Genomic DNA, 23,078 nt, shown 5'->3' with positions numbered 1-23,078 from the left:
CAAGTCAGACAAGCTGATTCTCTTCTAGTCTGACACCATGTTCCCATGTACAAACCAGTTTTTACTGGAGTCTTTCCAACATCAAAAGAAAATCCTTGCCTTCCCATTAATTTTCGTTGCTGGCAGGCTCGAGCTGTTTGTGACGAGTTACTTTCGTTACTATTGCTGGGCTGCTCATGCACAGGGTTGTGCAAAGGCAAAAATGTAAACAGGTTTCTCAACTTCTCCTTATCTTTGCAGTTAAACTGAGCACATTCTTGCACTGAAATATAAAGCATTAGGGATAATAAAAAAAACCCTTAAAAAAAAAAAAAAAAAGGTCAGAGCAATCCTATTCTTTTTTTTTCTTTGCCCTGCAATGTGCAGTGCACTGGGCCAGGTAGGACAGCATGATTTTTCTTCAAAGATCTTCTTTTTTAAAGACAGCCTATGCAAATGATGTCGTTGCAGTGAAAAATCCCAGTTTTGTATAGCAGATGCTATCTGGCAGGATTTCCTGCTAGGTGATGTGTATCTAGTGCCTTTTTTTTTCTTTTGTTTTAAAGGTGCCTTTTTTGTCTGTGCTCTAGTCAAATGAAGAACTTGTCCTTTGTTGCTTGACTTTACTGTATTTCTTGATTTAGATACAAGCAGTAGGAGATATTCCACATTGTTTCATACTTTCCGTTTATATTTGGAGATGGGTTGCTACGTGGTGTCGTAAGGGCATGGGTCACTCGGGCAACCATCTACCCAGATAAATCTAGTGACCTTTCCTGTAAACAGGGCTTAGAAAACAGTGCCTGCTTTAAATTCTGACTTAGTCACTCCAGTGTTAATTTTGAAGAGAGATCATGTTATGTTTTAATGTAGGTGTGAGACTCTTAAAAAAAAATAAAAAGCAAGAAACCCTGGGATCTTTCTGTAAACAGAATAGCTCCTTTAACCAGATATTTTAAGTTGGATCATTAAACCTCTCCCCAGAGCTCTGTTCTGCCAATTCATCTTTTAATTAGTTTTTCTGAGGAAGAGGGATATTGACTTGGTTGTGAATGCACCCTGCTCTCTGGAAGGACTTTAACTCAATCCACTTTCTGGTTTTATGGAGAAGAACGGAAATCAGCTCCTTAAAACTTCACCATAATTCTCAAACTTCAGTTCTTAAACAGCACTGCCAGTTATCAATCTTTGGAATCCTTCCTTGCCATATTTGAGGACTGTTTTAACTATTTGATGGCCACCTTTAGCATGTCTGGGAATCTTTAAAGGATTTTGTGCAAGTTGAAACTGGGAATTGTCACTCAAATTTGGCACTTAAAACAGAGTCCCCTGTCAGCACCTTTATGGAACCAGAGTGTAATGAAGTCCTTTTCCTTACCAGATTTGTTTGCTGGTAGCAAAACCCCCCTTGCTGAAGGGTAATGTTGAAGTGCAGAGGGAAGGGTGGGTGATGAACATGGGAAGGGAGCACTGAGCATTCCTGATTTGTTTTCCAGCAAGTCCCACTCCCCTATTTACAGGGTCACTCTTACAGATATTGTTCCTCAGTGCTTGGCTCACTGACAGCAGAAATAAGTAAATAAATCAGAGTAGAGAGGCAAGACCATGAGCTGACAGTGGGTTGATTTGTCATTTCAAATCTCCTGAAAACAAAAAAGCACCTGTGTTTCTGTGTCAAAACTATTATCAAATCTATCTGAAATTGTAATAACCTCTGACAGTTTAACAACATCACGGGTCATAAAAAGCATCACGGTGAGTTCCTTTTCTCAAGTTTTGCTTGTGATGGGGGAACAACAAATTCCCTTTTCCTTCAAATGGTGCCCAGTGCTGCTGGTGCTGCACACCCAGGGATGAGGGGACGTTTTGAAATCGGAGGGCAGAGCCCTGTGCTGTCAGCTGGAGTTGATCCTTCCAGGGCAGCAACAGGAGAGGATTTGTTTGTTCCTACTTCCGAGTCTTCTGCAGAAAATAATGAGAGCCCTAGAGTCTGTCCTGCAATGACAAAATCCTTTGCTTCTGTAGAAAAGTGAACAACTATGTAAAAAAAGGAACAGTGGGGAGGAGGAGGGATTATTGGAGACTATAGCTGTGTTACCTGAAAAGCGCCAGCCACTCATGGGGTATTCTGAAAATAGCCGTGATCAATTCTAGTTTCAGTTTTTCACATTGGTTTAAGATGGGATAATTCTGGCATGTATTAGAGTAAAGTATATTTAAAATAATATTGCTCCAGCACCTTCTGCTGTACAGAACAGAGCAGTGTTGGGCTATCTAATATCAGAATTCTTACAATTTGTGATGGTAATTTTTTGCAGTGGATTATTTAAGAAATAACTTGGCAGTTTATTGCTGGGCTTTGGTGCATAACCTGCGTGTGAGGAGCGTGTTTTTGGCACGGCCCAGGCAGGCAGGAGCGTGCCAAGCGGTGATAAGCAGTGCCATCTAGGGTTGAGCTCATCCTCAGAGCCCTGCCCGAGCACTCAGCCCCAGCCCGGCGCTGGAAGGTGTCCGAGGGCAGAGCGTGTCATTGCTCACACAGAAATACGGTCTTCTTTAGGTGATAATATGTATTTTAAAAGTACCGAACAGCATGCCCTGAATCTTAGCAAGAACTTCTAATCCTCCTTTTATATCCAAAATAAACACCTGTGCCAGGGAGACTTTAAGGTTGTTTGTGCTGGGTCTGTGATGTTACGTGAAGTCTGGGGTGTTCCGTGGTGTGTAGGGAGGGGATGAGGCATTTGGGTTGTTCTTTAGAACGTGGATGTTACCTTCTGGCTGCTGCATGTGAGAGAACTTCTGCTTGAGGAAAGGTTACTGCATGTATTTGAAGAGGAATGAAGGAGTTTGATCACACGGTTGAGCAGACCTGCCCACGCCAGATGAGTTGCCCAGAAGTCACTGGGTATCCTGTCTGGGTCTTGATGGCACTGCAAACCTTATCTTTTTCGGAGGTGGGATTGGAATTAAAAATTTCATCCTTTCCGTGGGGCAACACGTTTGAAGTTCAGAGCAGCAGAGTCCTCTCACAGCGCATTCATATTTATGCCACGCATCTCCATTCCTCCTGCTTTGCAACTGAGGCATTCCTTAGGGGCAAAGTCTGTGGAAAAATCAACTGCAGAACTGACCCAGAAGGAAAAAAAAAATTTGTTTTGCAGATGAGGTTTGTGCGTAGCTTTGGGGGTACCCATTAAACTTGACAGCAGATGCTCTGGTCTTGTCAGCACCATCCAGAAAGGCCTTGTGGTTCAGGCCTTGGATTGCAGTTTTCCACAAACACCCACATTATTTTAGGGTAAGGAACTGAGGAAGGTGCCAGCGTTGAAGTTCTGTCCTGTCCTTCTGTGCCCAAGCTGTCCATTTCTGGTGCTTGCTGGGGCACTTGGGCACAGCCTTTGCACAAAGCCGTGGAGGGCAAAGCCAGCCCAGCCCTGGTTCCTCTAATCCCCCTCCGCACAAAGTGCTGCCTTTCTGCGGGCAAACCCAGGAGCCAGTTCCCATCTGCTGGGGGTGTCTGTGGGCAGGATTAGGTTTGCATTCATTTTCTGCAGTGTTTAGGTTCAAGTGACTCTAACTTACAACACCAGAATCATACTTTAGTGGGCAGAAACAACTTATTTCCCAAAATGCTGAGCAGTCTGTGCCGCCTTCTGTTGCCAGATTATAGCAGGATGTACAATGGTCTGTGGATTTTATTTTTTTTCCTTCTACTGGGAGGTTTTTCTGGGTGGAAAGCCCTCACTATGGTGAAGGAATGTAGCGAGTTTATGTGAGGAGAGGGGCTGGAGGAACAGAGCCACATCAGTCAGGTGCAGCTTGTGCTCTGCAATTCTTGTGAATTCTGTGGGCTTGAAGGGCCCCTTCTGACCCAACCTTTGTTCAACTTTCAGTTCATCGTGAAAATTATTAATTTTCCAAGGAATTTACTTGCCTTTTGGTTGTGTGCTTTAGCCAGGGGGGTTGACAGTGAGCTCAACCTACTTAAAAGGGAATTATTTTAGAGATGCCCTCCACCCCACCCCCAAGCAGCAAGCGTGGTTTGCCTTGGCCTTCTAGATCCCTGCTTCTATCTGTTGGAATTTCTCTATTTGCTGGCTTCAGGCTTGCTGATTTCCTTATTTATTTAGATTTTTTTAACCCTTCAATTTTTCTTCCTCTGAAAAGAACTGGTGTAAACTTCAGCATGTTCTTCCTTGGCTCTCCTGATCAAATGACTAAAGGCTGGAGTGGGAAGAATGTCTGGCCTTCAAGTCTGTGATCTGCTGATTCATAGATAAATATCCTATAAAATACATCGTTGAGCTGCTCTAAGTTTAGGGCTGAATATTCTTTCATGATCTGTTTGGGAAAGCAGCCACAACTTGAGTCAGACTTTCCAGTTCAGTATGTCTTGGTTCCAGTATGATTAAATTCATCAGCCTGGCTGAAAGTGAAGTCCTGGTTCTTGCTCCTGTGTGCTGAACTCATCCAAGTGCCCTTACACCGTTTGGAGAGCCAGGTGAGGCAGCCTTGATATCCCCCTGGCAAAGCTGCAGCACTGCGGGCCTCAAATAGAAATAGTTGTGATCCTGGAGCGTTTGAAACTCATCCTTGCAGGGGCCCAATTAAATAAATTAGGTCTGGATTCAGAGTATTAAAAAGAAAAGTCTGTCTATTAAACTGTTTAAGAGAAAAACCCAAAAATTCTTTTTCCCCCTTTTTTTCCCCTGCCCCCCAAAAAGGGAAGTTTGGAGAGGAACTGGTCTGTGTAAGTGTTTAGTTGTCTGTTTTTGTAAAATTTGCACTTGTGGGGAGAGAGAGAAAAGAGAATAATGAAGATGAGTGCTGAACACAGTGATACGTGGTCCCTACTTGGTTTTCTGTGGAAAAAAAAATAATTACGTAGCAAAATAAATTATGTACAGTCTGAGAAGCACTTGTTTTCTTTCTTGATCTTGTTAAAGCATTTCTTAACACAATGGCTTTTTTTCTCAAGTATTAGCATTAATTACTGAAAATGTTAATAGGTTTTGTGGATTGTACAAGTGGGAAGACTAGCAACAACCTGATATTTCAAAAGAAAATAATATTCCGTCCTCTAGATTCAAAGATAATTCAGGAAAGTAATAAAAGCTTGTGAAATCATATGGAAGAAAGCTTTATGTCACTTCACTCCTTCATCAGATAGAAAGCAAATACCTCATTTCATTGGCCAAAACTCTGTGTCTTGGAAATGACCCTGTAATTCTTTATTTTGCAAGTCCCTGACTCTCATGCATTTCAGTGGTCTCTTCCCTTCTGGAGCAGAAATCTCACACCCTCTGAGTCTCGGGGTGTTCTGCTTCCTGCAGCACCAGCCATCACTCTGTAAATCACACACTGCAGGGCTTCATTAAAAATTTGGAGAACCATCTTATGACTGGGCTGATGATCTCATTTTATCCATACATGGTACTTATTAAATAAATACCTTTGAAGCATAGGAAACCGTCTGGGAACCGACTTGTGTTTCTTCCTCTGCTCTGTTATCTTAATTTGATTGGTAGGACAGAAGTCCTGAAAATATTTTCTAAGGGAAATATACATTGGAAATAAAGCAGTGCTATTCTTAGCTCTCTTTGCAAACTTCCTACTTTTATTTTTCTTTTTTTTTTTTCTTTCCCCTTGTGACTTTGCTGTTCTTCAGGTGCTTTGCTTGTACCCTGATTTCCCCCAAGGGGATGATTTGGTGAAGTCCTGAGCACATTTCAGACCTGACTCCAAGGCAACAGGAGGTTTTCCAAGAACTAATTCTGGCTGTTTCTGTGAGAGTCCTTGTCAGCACATTTTTTGCTGTAATGAAACGGTGAATAAACCCGAGTATTTTTGGTAACAGTGGTGCACCACACCTCTAGGGAGCCTGTCCTTTCAGGATGGGTGCTCTTGGAGTCTCAGGAATTTCACATCTCGTGCATGTTTGTGCTTCAGTCATGAGGAAGTGTTTGTGCCAACAGGCCGGGACAGAAGCTCTTGGGAGCGAGCTCTTACTGTTTCACCAGGAAAAAGACTCAGCCTCTCACCTTCTCTTGCTATTAACTGGTTAGCTGGAGGTCAGAGCCGTGAAACCCGACTGAAGGTGTCATCCCCTTTGGAGGCATCCAAAGGAGAGATCCTGCCATTGTGGGCACACTGGATGGAATCTCCAGCCTGATGTTCGATGTCCTGCCTGGGAAGGGCCTGTCACCCATCCTGTGTCTCTGTCCTGGCAGAGCATCGGGGCTCCCCACAGATGAGGTTCTTCTATCATGACCTCTCAGTGCTGTACCGACTTTGCAATGAAAATGCCCCTCCTGAGCATCCCAAAGAATGATTTTGGCTGTTCCTCCTTAATTCAGACCCCCTCTCTTTGCTTTAGCAGAGAGCTCTGAGCTGCCAGTTGTAATAAACCCCTGTGTTAGTAAAGTCAACAAGTGCTTTGCACAAGGACGTAGCTACTCGTCTAAGCCTTCATTTTTCCTTATTGGTGTTGTTACCTGTGCAAAGCCAGCCTCTATTTGACAGAGGGAGCAGCAGCTGGAAAACTCCCAAGGAAGAGGAGGAGGAACCAACCACCCAGCATTTAGCCCAGCGTTGCTGCACATTGTGTTCTGGACTTCCCAAATTGGATTGAACGTTTTGATTGAAAAGATTGTCAGCACTATGCAAATGAGGGGGAGAAGTGAAAGTGCATCTCGTGCAAGTAATTCCTATGTAGATAATTTGCCATAAAAATTTATACTGCAGTCCTTAAAACCTTCAGAGATTTATTCTGTCTAGGGAAAGGTGATTTATATGGTATTAAAACACTTTTTATGTTCCAGTCCTTTAGATTTAATGTTTATTGCCTATAAAAATGAAATCTTCCTGTGGATATTTAAAAGTTTTGGTACTGTGTGAAATATATATTCAGCTTGGAATCTGAAATGCTTTAGAGATGCAGTAAATAAGTGATGGAGTGTTACCTCAGGTTCACCAGCCTCGGCAGTCCAGCCTCACTCCAGGGCTGAATCCATTATGAAGGTGGCATTCTGCTTACCTTAGACGTACGGTAAAGGAGAGCATGTAATGACAGAAGTAATGTGTAATTCTGTCATTCTGTTTTGGCTGACTATTTAGGGCACTTTGTATATTTGGTTTTTTGACTGATGTGCGTAGTCAGTATAAAAATGCAGCAGTAGCTTTATTCCTTACCCACAAAGGGCTGGATTAAAGCACAAGATTAGGGCACGCTGCAGGAGCATCAAAAGAAGGAAAGGCATTTTGCATCATTTCCCTAACTATTCTTTACCCGTGGCAATGGGGGAGCAGGACTGGCAGTGCAGGGCTGCTGCAGCCCCTGTGGATAGCTGGGCAAGGAGGAGTCTATTTCTCATCTAACTGTTGGTGATTTTTGCTGTCTCTGTTATTGTCTGGGCAGAGACACAGAAGAAACTGCGCTGCCTTGAAAGCATAATTCCCAACCTCACCCTCTCCCCTTTTATCATGGACAGTTTTCTTGAGTATAAGCTGTCTAGAAACGTATCAAATACAAAGCATGGAGGACAGAGCTGCAGATCAAGTGAGGCTTTACACAAAAATAGGAAAGTGTGTGTAGGTGGTTGTTTTGCCTTGTAGCTCCTGTAATGGTGGTGCCCTGGAGAAGTGACTGAGGTAACACGCTTTGCTTCTTCCCAAACGTTTCCCAGCGTTTCAGGGTCTATCCCACAGCAAAGCTGAGCCAGTTCAGCCCTGAGCAGTGTCCTGCTGAGTGCTGAGGGAGCTCGAGGAAAGGCTTTGGGGATTTTTCATCTGCAGGTGGATGGCTGCACACGGAGCACGAAGATGAAAGATTGATTTCCAGTCAGGTAACTCATACACGCAGAGAGGCTGCACGGAACAGCTCCGAGGGCTCAGTTTACATCAAACAGCAGCCAGCTGTCCCTTCCCAAACTGCTGTTTTCCGGCAGGAATCGAACATTCCTGTGGGTGCCTGGCCGGATTCCCCTGGAGCCCCAAGGCCCGGTCCCCGCCGTTCTCACACCTCTGCCTCCTCCCCGTGTGGGAAGAGATGGGACGCAACTGGGATGTCGCAAGGCCAGGCAGCCGAGGGGATGGCAGCAGTTCAAGAGGAACTCTGCTGAAACTTCCCAGGGCTGTAACTGTCTGTGCCCTGGCACGTGAAAGCCAAGGAAGCGTTGGAGCAGCTGCAAAAGTCAGGGATGTAAATGCAGCACTTGATGCTGCACGCTCAGCAAAGGTGTTTTGTTTGGTGTTCGGAGGCGAAGCCAACCAGGTCTCCTCAGGTCTCAGTGGGTAAGGCAGCTCTCAGAATGGGACAGATAACAAAACATTCCAGAGAAGTATCAGAATAAAACCTTTGTTTAGAAAATACACAAACGACCAATCTCCCAACAGAACCTAACACGCCTCTCCCCTCCATTTTTATTCTGGTCTGCAGAAGAACTTCGGGAAGCCAGGATCATATTCTAAATGTCTTTTTGCTAGGTATTGTGAAAGAAGTGCTTGTAGGGTTGAGAAATATAATGTAGCTAAACTTAAATGGCAAACAAAAGCTGAAAAAAATACTCAGGCATTAGCTGGTGGTTGTTGGTTCCCTCATTGTCCAGGTTTACCTCTGTGACCTGAGGTGACCACTGCATTTCAGGCTTTCTCTTCCCCCAGTGCTGGTTCTGTGGATCCAGAGAATTTTCTCAAGGTGTTCTCAGTCATCTGCTTTGGATGCCTGTCCATAATGCAAATTTTAAGCTCTCTCATTTTTTGTGTACTGAAATCTAAAAATCCTGAAGAGGTTTTAGGCTCTCTGGGATGCTGCTGTTAGAGCAGATGTCTACAGATGTCTTTGTGTAGAAAAAAATTACTGTTTTATTTAGATTATCCTTTGTACTTCTCACCCAGATACGCTTCCAAAACCCAGCTCTGGTGGTCTGATAATTCCATGGTTTTGTGGAGTTTCATATTTGTTCACTTACTGCTTTTGCAATAGGCTTAGTAGCTACATGTACACCCAGAAATGAGTTTTCTTTTAAACACATAGATATTCTTTAGCTACATCTTTTTTTTCATCTTTTCCTAATCATGACGGATCTAAACTGAGCAAGAAAGAAAATCAGTTTCAAAGTGAAACCTCTATTGTTTGATACAATGCGTAGCATGTTGTGTCATCTCAAAAAAAGGCATTTTTGGATCGGTTTCATATTGTCAGGCCTGGGGCTTTATAGTGTTCCATCGGTTTTCTCAGCAGAAGTGTTTGCTGGCATTTGGATGAGGGTGTCCAACCTCTTGTCTGCATATATGAAAGCTAAAATTTGGCTTCTCTTCAAGCATGTCTATCTAAAGGATGAGGTACTAGAGGCAATGAATCTGAGAGAGTAGCTCAGAGGTGATCCAGCTATTTATTTGTGGTTTGCTGAAAAAGCACATGGGGATGGAGAATGGCAACAGCAACTTCAGACTCTTCCCTAAAAACCTGCAGTTTGCGGCTCTAGGTCACAAAATTCAGTACTGGTTTGGGGTCAAAAATGTGTTTCAGATTACATACATAATACAGATAGGAAATTGTTCATGAGGACATGGCTTTTGTTCCTAAAGGACTCTGATAATCCTAGAATCATAAAACAGTTGGCTTGGAAGGCATCTTGAAGATCATCTACTTGTTTCAGCCACAGCAAAAGAGAGGAGAGGTATTTCCATTTTATCAGGAAGTGGTGCTCTTTATTTCAGTTTCCATACAGGAGAGAGAAATGTGCGTGCATTTATATATGGACTGAAAATCGCTATATGACAGAGTGCCTGGCAAAGGCACAAACATAAATGATTTCTTGGTAACGAGATCACTTGTGTCCCTGGTACATCATCTACCTCCCCAAACTGTCAGGAAGCAAAAATTACTGTATTGGAGATAACTGTATTTGTAGTTTCTTTCTGAGCGTGGGGAGGGAATGAAGTAATCTGTTCCATCAGCTTGTAAAACTGAGCTAATTAACAGACAATCAGCACTGATTGAGACAGCTGCATTCTTTACTGCGGGATTGTAAACACAGAGTCTTCACAGAATTGTTTTTACTGCCCTAAAGTGCAAGAAATTGAAATTGTATTTGATAGCCAAAATTAAGGACTTTTTAGTGCCAGTGTATCATATCGAGGTTGACAGTGCCACTGCAGCTAAATCTGTTGTTTTCATTCTAGGGTGATTTGTTACAGTGAATAGTGGAGGAATTCTGTAAATTATCATCAAACATTATTTTTTTCTGGTTAAAAAAGTGTTTTAGCTGTCCTGTCTACCTTAGCTGTGATCATGGAGCAAGCAGATATTGGCTGTCCATGGCTTGGTGCCTCCTTGGAGGCATCTCCTGATTGGAAATGCAAGATTTGCAGCATTTAAAAACTACTTTATACATGCCTTTCATAAGACATCACTTCTGGAAGGTCTTTAAATATTTCCTGATGTACGGTTTAGGGTATGCTGTTAGTGATGTTGGTTTAAAAACAGTCAGTCCATGTTAAAAATACAGAGAATAGTCCTTGTGGCTCTGAACCAGCACCATTATTAGCATGAAGCATGTTAGTTTTTGTTAAATGCAGCTCTGGCTGCTGTCAACTCCAATCCAGCCTCCTTGTGACTGTACATCAGCTAATTTTACTTCATGAGTCAATTCTGCTATTTTCCTTTTCATGTCACAGAAAATGAGCTTAACTAAGTACTGCAATATGTTGTTGGGAAACACCTAGAAAAGGCATTCTGCATTCCACCGCCTCTGCCTCTTGCTTTCAGCTCAGCGTCAAGTGGGGTTGGTATCTATTTATGCTGGACTGTAATCATGCAGGTTAAATATAAAAAAAAACCCTATAAAAAAATCTCTGAAAGGCTTCAAAATCTGGTCCTCTTTTTAATTGTCCAAAATACATCACGTTTGCTATTGGCATTAAATGCCAGATAGACATTTCTCATCGTGTGTTGTCATGCCAAACCGAGTCAATGTTTGGAACTTAGGTCAGAAAGGATACTAAGATGCCTAAATGGGACTTTTTAGTAGTAGGAAAAGCCTAAATAAAGAAATTGTTGCTTTCTTGTTTCCTATTTATATCTATAATTTTTTAGAAAACATCCACCAATTGCATTCACAGGCAGCTTCTCAAAAAAAGCTGTATTTTTGCCATCATGGGAAACTGTCTAAACCTTACAGCAATGCCCAGAAAGTCAACAAACTCAGACCAAGGGAGGAAGCATGTCAGTCAGGAGTCAAGGACCGTTCCCTGGAAACCCTCTGCCAAATACTCTTCCTGCTTAAATTGTTTATCAAACAGCAATTTCATTTGCCAGTAATTTTCTTCTGATCTTGTTTTTGTTACAGCTGATTTCTTAACGCAAGTTCCCCATCCAGCTTCCTCTGTGTCCCTGTCCCGTGCCCGCTGCTCCGTGGGGCTGCTGAGCAGTGAAGGGAAAAGTCAGAATTTAAATTTGTCCCTGGATCAGCAGTAAAAGGGGAGGTGAAATTGAGCCTGCTAGAAAGGGGCCACCGGACAGCGTTTCCATTATATATTTTATAGGTTTTCCCTAGTGCACATGCCTGTGGTTTAGGATTTTAAACTTATAACAACAAAAAATTCCAAGTTATGCCCAGCCCCATCTTTCCAAACCATATTTGTCATGGTAGGGTAGTTTATTCATCCATTATCCCATTTCTGAAATGCCCAAAAACATGAGAAAGGGAGCAAAACACGAGGTGATTAGTTCAAGTCCATGGTAATTTTTTTCCCATCCCTGAAGGAATTACTTTGTTGAAATGCGGTTTTAAAAGTATTTTTAAGTTGCTTTCTCAGTGTGTATTTGTACTTTTGTTGGTAAATATTTTATATCCCAATGTTAGGAAACAGCTGAAGTAGCTTTGACATTGGAAATTGCATTTGTAGACTGAAGGATTATTGAGTGGTGGCTTGGATGGACTCAGTCTGTAATGGTTAATCTTGTTAAAAAAATTAAAATTAATAACACATTTCATCAAAGAAAAATTGTGAATTTTTATTCTAGAAGACAGAGAGAGTAGTTAGGAGCTGGGAGAAGTTGACTAAAACCTGAGCAACGAGTTCATTTTCATTTCGAATAAAAATAAAAAAAGCTTGAGGTTGGTTTGGGTTTTTTTTTTTCCCCAAACAGCAAGTTCCCAGAACTCACGCTGAAACACACCTGTGTGTGTATATATATATTATTGATTTATTGGTGGCAACCTGTACAGCAAGTTATAAATCCTGTCTGTGTTACAGGACGTGTCTTGCTTAAAGCCCGGTCATGCTTCATTTACCAGCTCAGCTTAGGCTGGAAACGGGAGGAACCCAATACTGTAAATGATGTAACAGAGCTTAGTTAAAGAGTTGAGCTTTCTGATATTTAAACCACTCTTTTAAGGCTACGTTTTACTTTGATCTGTGGTCAAGACAATTATTTAATGTAGCTCATGAATCTGATCTTTCTTGGAAGTAAGACATTTGCTGACGGTGTGTTATTACAAAATGGCAGCGTAATCCCCTTCCACCTGAGCACGGGCTGCTGCACTTGGGCTTCAGATGGCAAGAGCAGAGCATTCAGTAGTTTGTACTTGTTCATCAGTTAATTGCCTTTTATTTTATATGTTTTTCCAACTTAAGGGCCAAGACTCCTTTTAAAATCATCTACCAAAATTTCCTTTGTGGCTCATGGGTCCTGTACATCTCCTGGCCGGGTTTGCTGGGATCAGGAGCACGGTGAATGTGTTTGATGGGTCACGGATGCTGAGCATCTCCTGCCTCCCACTTGGCTGGGATCAGAAACGTGGTTGAGCTGTTGGTTTTCCCTCAGTGTCCTTCTCCATTCCTTGTCACCCCTGTGTGTGTAAGACTGAGGGGGGGACGCTGCTCCTGCCCCTGCTGCTGTGACAGGGGATGGGACGGGCAGCCTGGCCCTGGTGGGAGGCAGCGAGCCGTCATCTCCACGCTGTGGTTTTTATGTTCTCTGTGGCCACTTCACCCACAGGGTAATTGGCTGCTGTGGTGTGGTCAGAGCCATGGTCAGTATGGTCAGCCGGCTTTGTGCTTTGGTCAGCCTTTGATCAAGCAGTGAGACAGGAGGTCAAGCAGATGGACTTTACACTGGGTCTTGCCCAGGCAAGGGCTGTGCAAGCAGCAGTGAGTTTCCTTTGGTTTCCCATAATTTATTTCACTTGGCAGAAAATGCACTTTGAATCCCCACCGCCCCATAGCTGCCCTGAAAGTCACAAATACTAAGCCAAGGCGTTTTATTTTTGTTTCTTTCACAGCGATTAAGCAGCACGTACATGATGAACTTCATTTTCTCTGCAGAAAGCCAGCACAGGGCAGTTGAGCAGGTGCTCGCAGGGCTGTATTGTGATTTTACGCCACAGCCAGTGGATGGTGGGTGAGCAGATTGCTCCAAGCTGGAGCAGCCCTCACCGCTTCCCACTGTCCCCATCTGAAATCCTCCCTTCTGGGAAGCCTCACTGCAGCAACACTTCAATTAACTCATTACTTTTTGGCTTTTTCTGTTGTGGGTATTGAAACAACCGGTCTGAACTTTTGCTTTTAAGTGGAAGAGTGTGAAAATGCTGGTGTGGGAAGCGGGTGAAGCTGCAGGCAGCTCCCCAGCAGCCGGCTGGCTGGGGATGTGCTGTGCTCACCAAACCAAAGGAGCCCTCTCCCCAGCCAACACTCACTTTTTAGGAAATTTATGTCCTTGCAAAGTGTGATGAACTGCGATGCAAAAGCAAGCAGAGCGTTAAGTAACTGGTGGAGTGGGTTTGCTGACAGATTCTGTGCCGGGTATCGAGCCCAAACTGCGGGTCTTGGGTGAAGTAATGGAAGCTGGTGGTTTCACACTGTGGGACAGCAGCTTGGGAGAGGAGCTGGGGGATGCAGGGAGCGCTGCTGGCTCTGGTAAAATCCACCCTTTGCGTGGTTTTCAGCTCACCCAGTGCTCAAGGTGAATGGTGCTGCTGCAGGGCTGAGGTGAGGGTGGAACAGGCAGGAACACAGGGATTCGTTTGGGGTAGAAACTGAGCAACAGGAGGAGAGGAGAAGCTTTGGGGTGAAGGTTGAGAGAGCTGTGAATGAAGCCTGAGCCTTATTTCTGGCGAGAGGTCAGAGCTCATCAGCCACCCGGTGCCACTGGGAGCAGGGCTGGAGACCCTGGGGCCTGGGGCTTCTGCACCTGGCTGTGAGGAGGATGCAAGGAGGGAGTAAATCGTGCTGGAGGAAGAAAAACTGCCTTTTGAAAGAAACAGGCAACGTTTCATTATTTTCTTGAGTGAGAGAAAAGGCTTGTTCGGTACAGACCTTTGGCGTTGGATACTCTCCAGTTCTTTGCATTTTCTAAAAAATTTGAATTCAAGGCATAGAAGAAAAGACAGGAATAATAATCTTTGCTCTGGTGCTGCCAAGCTTTTCCCCTCACAGTGCATTTGTTGCTGGCATCAATATTTGTGTGGCTAATTCTGCTGATTTTGAAAAGCCAGTGCTACCTTTCCCCTCTTGCAAGATAGTTTGATAGGCTGTGCTTACATTTTGTGGCACTGGCTGTTCTTGTTGTGAGCAGACAAAGCCACAACACCCTTTCTTTATACATTTTCCTTTTTTTTTTTTTTTTTTTTTTTAGTAGCCTGCCAATTAAGATAATTTTATTGATGGCTCCATTGGCACCTCTGTTCTTGCTCTCTGTTCTATGCAGTGGCCACCACACACGTTGTCTCCCTGTCCCAAAAGCATTGTGCAGAGCCCTAAATTTATTCCAGTTAAAGCTTTGTTTTAAAACTTATTTGGAGTCAAATTACTTCAGTATGCGGAAATAAAATGTGTTTATTGACATTTTCTAACTAATTCTACGTGTGAAAGGTATTTGCATCAGTTTGCCAAGTGGCAAAACACTTCCTAAGAAATGTGTTTCAATGCTTGTGGGTTTTTACTGGTGTTTTTCCTTCCTCTGGGAGTGTAAATTACAGGTATTCTGGTCTTTTTAATTTGTTCAGCAGTCACTGCTGAGTTGTAAGACAGGATCAGGGTTCTTGAGATGTTGAGCTCTTGTTGAACTGTCTGGTGTTTCCTTTTGTTCATTTTAGAAAAGGGCTTTACAGCAAGGCTGACACAAATTCTGCCCACAGGATCCTTCCAGTGTTTTACCTTTCCAAGCACTTTCAGCTTAGAACTGGGGCTGGCCTTTTACAGTCAAAACAGGCATTAATAAAAATTCCCAGTGTCAGCTCTGTGGTTTCTCCCCCAGTCATAATCTAGAGCTTTATCAGGTGAACGTGGCTTTGTTTTTCCAGAGGAACACACCAAGCTTGCAAAGCAGTTTATAATTTCTGAAATATTTCTGAAATACTTGTATAATCGGTACATTGGCTTCTGGACAGGTGCAAACGATGGGGTTTTGAGACTGAAGGGTGGATTGCCTCATGGAGCAGTCAGGGAAATGTAAAATTTCCCCAAGACGAGTGTGCAGAGTTGTGCAAGACGCTTATACACTGCTGTCATCCTGGCACCGGGAAATTTTCCTTTAATAGGAAATTACAATTTGCAAAAAGCTACATTGAGAGCTTTGATAGATCTGACAAACCCAATCCTGTGAGAGGATGAAAACAGAAATGAAACTTCCAAAATCTCCATTCTGTAGCAGATTATCAGTAGACTGAGGAACTGATAGAACTGGTGATGAAGGGAAATACCTTAAATACACAGAAACAGGAATTCAGGGGAAGTGGTTAATGCTTCATTTACTGGTAGAAAATTCCTAATCTACATGAAGTTGTGGTTTGAGTCGGTCCTTGTAATAAGTAAAATGAGGTTTATGGTGAATCACAGAATCGTTAAGGTTGGAAAAGACCTCTGAGATCATCAAGTCCAACCTGTGGCTGATCTCCACTTTGACTAAACTAAACCAGAGCCCTGAGTGCCGTGTCCAGTTGTTTCTTGAACCTTTCCAGGGATGGGGACCCCACCACCTCCCTGGGCAGCCCATTCCAATGCTCCGACCACCTTTTCAATGAAAAACTTCTTCCTGGTGTCCCGTTAATCTCTGCAGCCATGCTTAATGCTTCCAAAGGCACAGCTTAGACCTTGCATCCATGCCTGGAAGCATACCAGGAAATAATGAGTTTGTCTTCAAGTTTTGGTATGTGTTTCTTGCTCCACTGTAGGAGCTTCATGGTAAATGCAGCAAGGATTAAATGTTTAAGTATGGGAGAGTTAGAAAAGGTTGGGGTACAGTTATGTCACAGTACTTATAGATGGTTATTACAGGCTTTTGTAACTTCTTCCATGTGAGCCGTGGGAATAATGGTTCAGAGCAGAGGCTGAGGACTAGTTATGGTTGTTGGAGCAGCTTTTGGGGGAATTGGGATGCTGAGGTGTGGTGGTTTCTTTGGTTGTGAAATGACCACGGCAGGACAGTGGCCAGTAACTGTTAGAAGTGGGTGAGGGAACAGAAACTTCATAAATAGCCAAGAAAGTTCCATTTCTTTCCAGAACTGTTTTCCTAAATGAGTAATTTTTAGGACTCAGTTCTGTGAGCAGCCACCTAACAGCTCCCAGGTCTCAGGCATGGAAGGGCTGACTCGAATCTTCTTATTATGGAAAGGAAAGGCCTTGTTGTGCTGAGCTGGTCAGTGGTGCAGACCCGCTGCTGGGTGATTATCAAAGAATGCATCTGGTAGGCAAAGACATGTCAGCCCTAAAGGAAAACAACCTTGAAACTCGCCTGCAGTGAGCCTGCAGTTTCGTAATTACTCGGGGTCAACCTAATTGCAGGCTGGTGCCAAGAAGGGGGATTCCACAGCCCCCTCCCTCCAGCTGTGTTTTCCCACCTCCCTGCTGCAATGGTGCAATTCCTCATGGAGGAACTGCAGGAGCAGGGAGCTGATTCAGTGCAGCAAAGTCAGGAAGGGAAGGATGGGCTGTGTTCAGCAGGCTCCCTCTGCTCTGGGGGGTCCCATGCAGCCGTGTCACCGTGGGCTGACAGACAGGATGAGCAGGGAGTCTAACGGGGTCTGGGAGTACCTGAGAGAACATAAATTTACTCCAAGGTGATTACTGTTACACTGGGTAGTGGACTGACCTTCCTAGTTTTAGAATTTTTTTATTTCTATACTGCCTGAAAGAAAGCTTTTAGTGTTTGTTTTCTGGGGACTGCTTCTAATGACTCCCACACTTAGGAGCATAAGACTTTCTTGTCTCCTCTCCTCCCACTGCCTCCCTCCCACCCCCAGTAAATTTGTTGAAATGGGTCAGAGTAGAAACCCTGGAGAGAGTTCTTTAGTTATCTCTGAACTGTGCCTGCCCGAAATCGATGGGACTTTGGGGCAGGGGGAGGGATATTGCTCCTGCTCGTTCTCTCAAGATGTGCTCCAAGCAGTGACTCCCTTTCTGCAGGTGCCTGCTTTGGGCCAGAAAGTTCATTAGCCAGCGTGGAATCGGTGGAACTGAAGCTTCCAGGCTTTGAATCCTTTCCACAGCCAGGTCACCGCTGCAACACCTTTGAGCCCTAGTTTTTGTTTGCTTTTCCTTGGAACCCTTTTGATTTCAAAGGTGTGAAGGATGATACTGAGACATGGGCTCCTATTTTTGACACCAAAACACACATCTCCAACACACCTCTCTCTGTGCAGAATTACATCTCCTTTTACTTGTTATCTGCTTAGAGAGTGTTTGCAAGGCTTGGGAAAGTGTTTACACGTGAGTGTTACACAGTACTCAGGTTTGAAATATTGAAGTTACTACTCTTTGCTCCTTAAAATGAGCTTGCTTGAAGAAATAATATATTGGCCACATTAATTTTTTTTTTCAGGATTGGGCTAGCTCATGAGATTAAATCACAAAAGTATGAAAAAGTTGCCATTTGTCCTTGTGGGTTGTAATCCTGTATCTATTATTAGATTTAAAAAAATGAAACTTGCATTGTACATGGTTCAGATCAAGCAAAAAAGAAAAGATTAGCAATTTTCCAAACAGTTTTCACTGGGGTCTTATTAACTATGACATAGCTTGAAGATTCAATGCCTTACTCTGTATCAGATCACGAGGTTGGATACCTGCTGCTCCTCAGCTGGGACTGCATCTCAGGCTCTCAGTTGCTCATCAGTGCAAGATCTGGAGCTCGTGGGCTCCAGCCCCCAGAGTCAGGCAGCTCAGCGCTGGCAGTTCTCCTTGGCAACGTCTGTGCCTGATAATGTCACAGAAGGAAATGTTTTGTGGGCAGGAATTATCACACCTGTCCCAGAAGGAATTCAGAAAGCAATGGGAAGGCGCCTGGTGTGAGTGCGCCGTGGCACCGGCGTCCATCAGGCAGCGAGGGTGGGAAAGTCCTCTGTCATTTGCTACCTGACCCTTCATTGTGGCACAAAAGATTAAATTTATTTTTATTTTAAAATAGCTTCTTTTTCTTTCTTGCCTCGAAACTTGGAAGCACGGGCCTTCAGAAGGCTTGCTTTTCCGTTGCTCGGGTTCCTTGCTAGCGCTCGATATCGGAAGCCAAAGCACTTGATTCTTTGCTCCACTGAAATTCCCTCTTACTTCATGATTTGTGTTTTCTTTGCTTGGCTCTAAATGTGTGCTTCCTTTTTAAATATAGTTTTCCAAGTTTCTGGCCGTACCAGATTGTTTATATTTTTTAAAAGCCTTCTGCTTAGCCGTTATATTGCTCTTTATAGTTCTGCTTAACCACATTGGTTTCTGTTGCTCTTTTTTCTTGCATAAACTTAGCTGGGATGAATTTCAAATGTGGTTTATCCAACTGTTAAGTATTTCCCACTTTTCTGCAATAGATTTCACATATGTTACAGAATTCCAAACCAAGATCTGGTGGACATATTGCCCTGTTTCTTTACTCAAAGTCAGCTATAGAAAGAGTTTTAAGCGTTCCAGTGACAATATTTAGGTCACCGGTTCTAGCACGCTGCTTGGCTTCAAATCCATTTGTCATATTGAGCTGGTTTCCAAGGATTAGGATAACTGTCGTCCATATATTTATTTAAAAAATCATAATTTTATGCTAATAAACCTAAAAGGGAAAAAAAATATTGGTCCTCTTGAGTTGGGAACTCAAAAGATTTTTTTATTTTCCATTGAGAGGTCAGACTGTGGCGTTACATAAGACGCGTGTCCATCCATCCAGGATTTACATTTACCCATTCAAAAATGTATCTCAAATTAGGAATTAGGCTTTTTCAGAGTATTTAGACAGTAGTATTTGTACCTAGTAACAAGTCAGTGACTTGACCACCTATTTGGGGTCTGGTATTAGACCTGACAGGAGGTCCCAGGTTTGTGCTTTTGCTCCCTTACAGGTGGTTGAGTTATGAACAAATTCCAGAAGTTTGGCATATTTCTGCTGGAGAATATTGGGAGTTTTGCAGGCAGGTTGGAGGCACCTTGGCAGAGGGATGAGGTGAAGGTAGTCTTGCTCTAGCACGTTGTTCTCACTTTCCATGAACTTTTCTCATAGCCAGGTTTTTCTCTTTTTGAATTAATGAGAGGATAAAACAGTGCCAAATTTCTTTTATGAATTCTTGATTCTCCCAGTGACTTGAAGAACGAGGTCTGTAGCTGAACGGAGGGGGGATGTGCCTTTATTTATTCATATTATGTGGAAATACTGCAGAAGAGGCACAAACTGACACAGAAGATTGAGTACTGTTGGTTTATGCACTGATAAGTGACCTGTTCAATCTATTACGGTGACATTTGGAGGCACAGCACCGAGTGGAGGAATTGGGATGGGGAGAACACACTTGAAAGAGGCTGGAAAACAGTGGGACCTGTGCTTCAGCTCAGTAGAAAGTGTTGGAAGATACTCTGGCATTCATCAGGTGCTTATAAAAAGATACTTTTTTGGAGAGGAAATGGAGATACCTGCTAATAACTTTGGAGGAATAAGTTCCAATAATAGGAAAAGATTTTTTTTCTAAATTCAGATAAGGCAAGACTTAAATGGAAAAGAGCGCTGCAGTGGCAGCATGGAATTATATACAGCATGTCATAGGAGATTAAGAATGACTGAAGCATAACCAGACCAGGTTCAAGTGTAAGGTTAACCAATATTTGAATTAATACATTTTTATAATAGGGCAACTCAAAATGGGGAAAACCAGTATCTTTAAAAAGCAGGCAGGTGAAAATAAACCTGGTTTGAATATGTCCAAGATCTGTAATCTTCACTGGACTTGGGAATTTATTAGGAGGGGTATCGTGTGCCGTTGGTTCTGTCCTGTGTAATGCTGGGGTGGAGCCGTGAATAGTTTTGAGAAAAATTGTGATGTTTTGATTGCAAGATGGAATCCAAGAGATTGTAGAGCTTCATTTGCTGTTATTCAGGAGGTCAGATCTCTGGAAGCCTGGTGCTTGTTCTGTGCTGTTCCCTAAGCCTTCCATCTCCATATTCCCAATATATTCCCAATAACATGATGTACGAATGAGGGGGTTTTTTGTTTGGTTGGTTTTTTTTTTTAATTTTATTTCTGTGACAAACAAAGCTCTGACTGTATTTCCTTTTTTAAAATTTATTTATTTATTTATTTATTTGTGTTTCTTTTTCTTACCAGAGAGAGCTCGATACCACAGCAACAATATTGGCGAACCGGCAAGATGAAAGTGAGCAGTCCAGGAAAAAACTTATTGAGCAAAGTCGTGAGTTCAAGAAAAACACTCCAGAGGTAAGGAGAAAAGCCATCCCAGTCTCTCGCTGAAGTAGGTGGTCTTGGGCATGTGGAAATGATGATTTCTTCTTAGTCGTTTATTTCTATGATTTTCTTGTATGTATTGCCAGGTCTTTATTTAAACCTGCTCGTCTCTGATGTTTTCCTCATCAGGGAGTTTTTGCATTGTGTAAATACTGAAATGTGGATTGATGTTTTTAGAGGAAGCGTCAACACTGGCCTTCAAACAGGCTCGCTCTAAATTATATAATAATGTAAAACCTGGAGAATTGCAAAAAATAAGAATTCTTCACCAATCTAAACTCTCAGAGCACTTGGATTTAGAAAGTGACATTCCGCTGCCTAAATAAATCTATATCAAGGGCCTAACTTCAAAGATGCTCATTTTTCCATCAAAAATCAAATTAAGTTCCGCTGTTGATTTCACTGGAAACACAACAAGGTCAGGGCTGAGCCAAGCTCCCCCGGGAGGATGTGCATGGAGCACAGGTGTGGGGTAAAACCTGCAGGGGTAAAACCAGTGGGGGAAATGGGCAAGGTGAATATTACGTGTGAGAGGCTGGGAGCGTTTAAACCGCTCATGTGCAGTGCCTGTGCACAGGCATGTGCAGCTCCCCCAAACCCACAGAAAATCTCACTCGGTTCCCTGCTGAAAGCAGAGCAGCGCTCAGGGCTGGCTGCCTCCTCTGTTTGTTTTGTGGATTTGGGTATTTTTTTATTTTTTTTTTTTTCCCCTGCTGATTGCCAGCAATCTGTTCATCCAGGAATGTTGTGGCGTTTCAAAGCCAGCTCCAGATAAGTGATATTCCAGCACCAGCTCCTTCCAAGGCTCTTCCTGGGAGGGAAGCAGCAGGCAGCTGTCGTAAGCTTCAGTGCTGCTGCTCTGCTTCCTGGGGCTGCAGGAGGAGGGATGCTGACCCAGAGAGGGGCAAAGGGAACGTGGGAGCAGGAGGGACTCGTGGGGAAGGGGCAGTGCTCTTTATCTGGAGGCTTTGTGGGGCAGAAGTCAGTTCTCCTTGAAGGAGAGAGAATTTGGGGACTGCAGCTTTGAAGGAACAGGACTTATTAAAAGGACTGAAAGAGTGAGTTCAGGTGCTGTAAGAGTGTGAGTTGATTTCCTTGACAAACTACTGGGAAGAGAAGGAGGAAGAAGTGGAAGAATATGAAGAGTATAGGAAACTGTTACAGGATCCAGAAAATACATGGAATTCTGGGGTCACTTTTTCAATTGTTTGCCAGAAGCTTAAGTTCATACTACAAAACCTGTTTCCTCCTGCCTTTTTTTTTTCTGTAAGTAAAATGACAAATTCTTCAGAATGTGGCTGTAGCTGCCAGTTCCCATCTGATGGCATGTTAGAGGTTTCAGGAGGATTTCTTTAAGCCAGTCTTATTTCTGTGGAGCAGAAGGGGAGCAACAAACAAAAACCCCCAAGACACTACACTTTTTAAGTGCATTGTGAGAGCACCTTGGTAACTCAGTGGGAGAGGAATGTACAGAGGCAAACAGATCTTGCAATTACTTTAAGAGATATAGTGGGAAATGATACTCAATCAGTCCTTTCCAGTAAGTAGGATACAGAAGTCAAATCGTTTGATGGGAAGGTTTAAAATATTATTTTACAAAATGTAATTCTGTACCCTCTATTCTCTTCCAGAATATGTAAGATTTATTTATCTATTTATTCATTTAAATTATTTATTATAAGTTTATTTATATGTGAGTTTATTTATTTAGGGACTACATTCAAAACAACACTCTGACCATCCCCAGAGTTTGAGGAAATTGGGATCTCTGCTAGGTTCTACATCCTCATCTTTTTGTCCTGGAACCCCTATGAAACCACATTCCTTTATAACCTTGCAGGAATTTTTGAGGTTCTTTCTTTGCCTTCTCTGCCCTGGTGCTCTTCTGCAGCTTTGTTTCTGAAGAGCGACTTCTCCTTTCTGTGACAGAGAAAGAATTAAAACGGGATCAAATAATAAGAAGTCTCTGAACTGTAGGAATAGGCAGCTGTACTTGAGATGTGGTTTTTGCCCCCAGGGGCAGGGAGGGACTCAGATGTGGAAGTTCTGTCCTGTCCAAGGGATTTGGGGTGGTAGATGTGGGTGTCCAGCTGTCCCTGCTGGAAAACTGCACTGGATTTCCTCCTCACACAAAGCTTACAGCTTGGGCAGGGTGTGTGTTCACCTTCAGTTGATTTTTGCACTCCCAGAAGGCAGGGAGGTCTGTGAACATTCCCCAGAAGTTGAGCAGTTTTGGGAGGCAGTTGGAAATGAAGGCAGGATCAGTAACTGCAGCTTTGTCTGGGAACCTCCCTGGGACAGGAAACGTCCTTGAGGGTGACAGGGAATGCACAGGGAGCCACTGGTATCTCCAAACTGATACATTTAAGTTCCTAAAACATC

At 43.2% G+C, this 23,078-nt stretch overlaps 1 protein-coding gene across 5 annotated transcripts in view; it reads left to right on the top strand.

Annotated features, from left to right (window-relative positions):
* Window positions 1-23,078, top strand: part of CUX1 (cut like homeobox 1) — a 267,048-nt gene that overhangs the window by 29,083 nt on the left and 214,887 nt on the right. For all 5 annotated transcript variants that reach the window (XM_040082722.2, XM_040082720.2, XM_040082718.2 and 2 more), the window contains exon 2: window positions 20,559-20,669. In XM_040082722.2, the coding sequence (XP_039938656.1) occupies window positions 20,559-20,669 (111 nt within the window). The remainder of the gene's footprint in view (window positions 1-20,558; window positions 20,670-23,078) is intronic.

Source organism: Hirundo rustica, chromosome 19, assembly GCF_015227805.2.
Source record: "Hirundo rustica isolate bHirRus1 chromosome 19, bHirRus1.pri.v3, whole genome shotgun sequence".
In the NCBI taxonomy this organism is placed as follows: Eukaryota; Metazoa; Chordata; class Aves; order Passeriformes; family Hirundinidae; genus Hirundo; species Hirundo rustica.
This window is presented reverse-complemented; position numbering and strand designations above follow the sequence as displayed.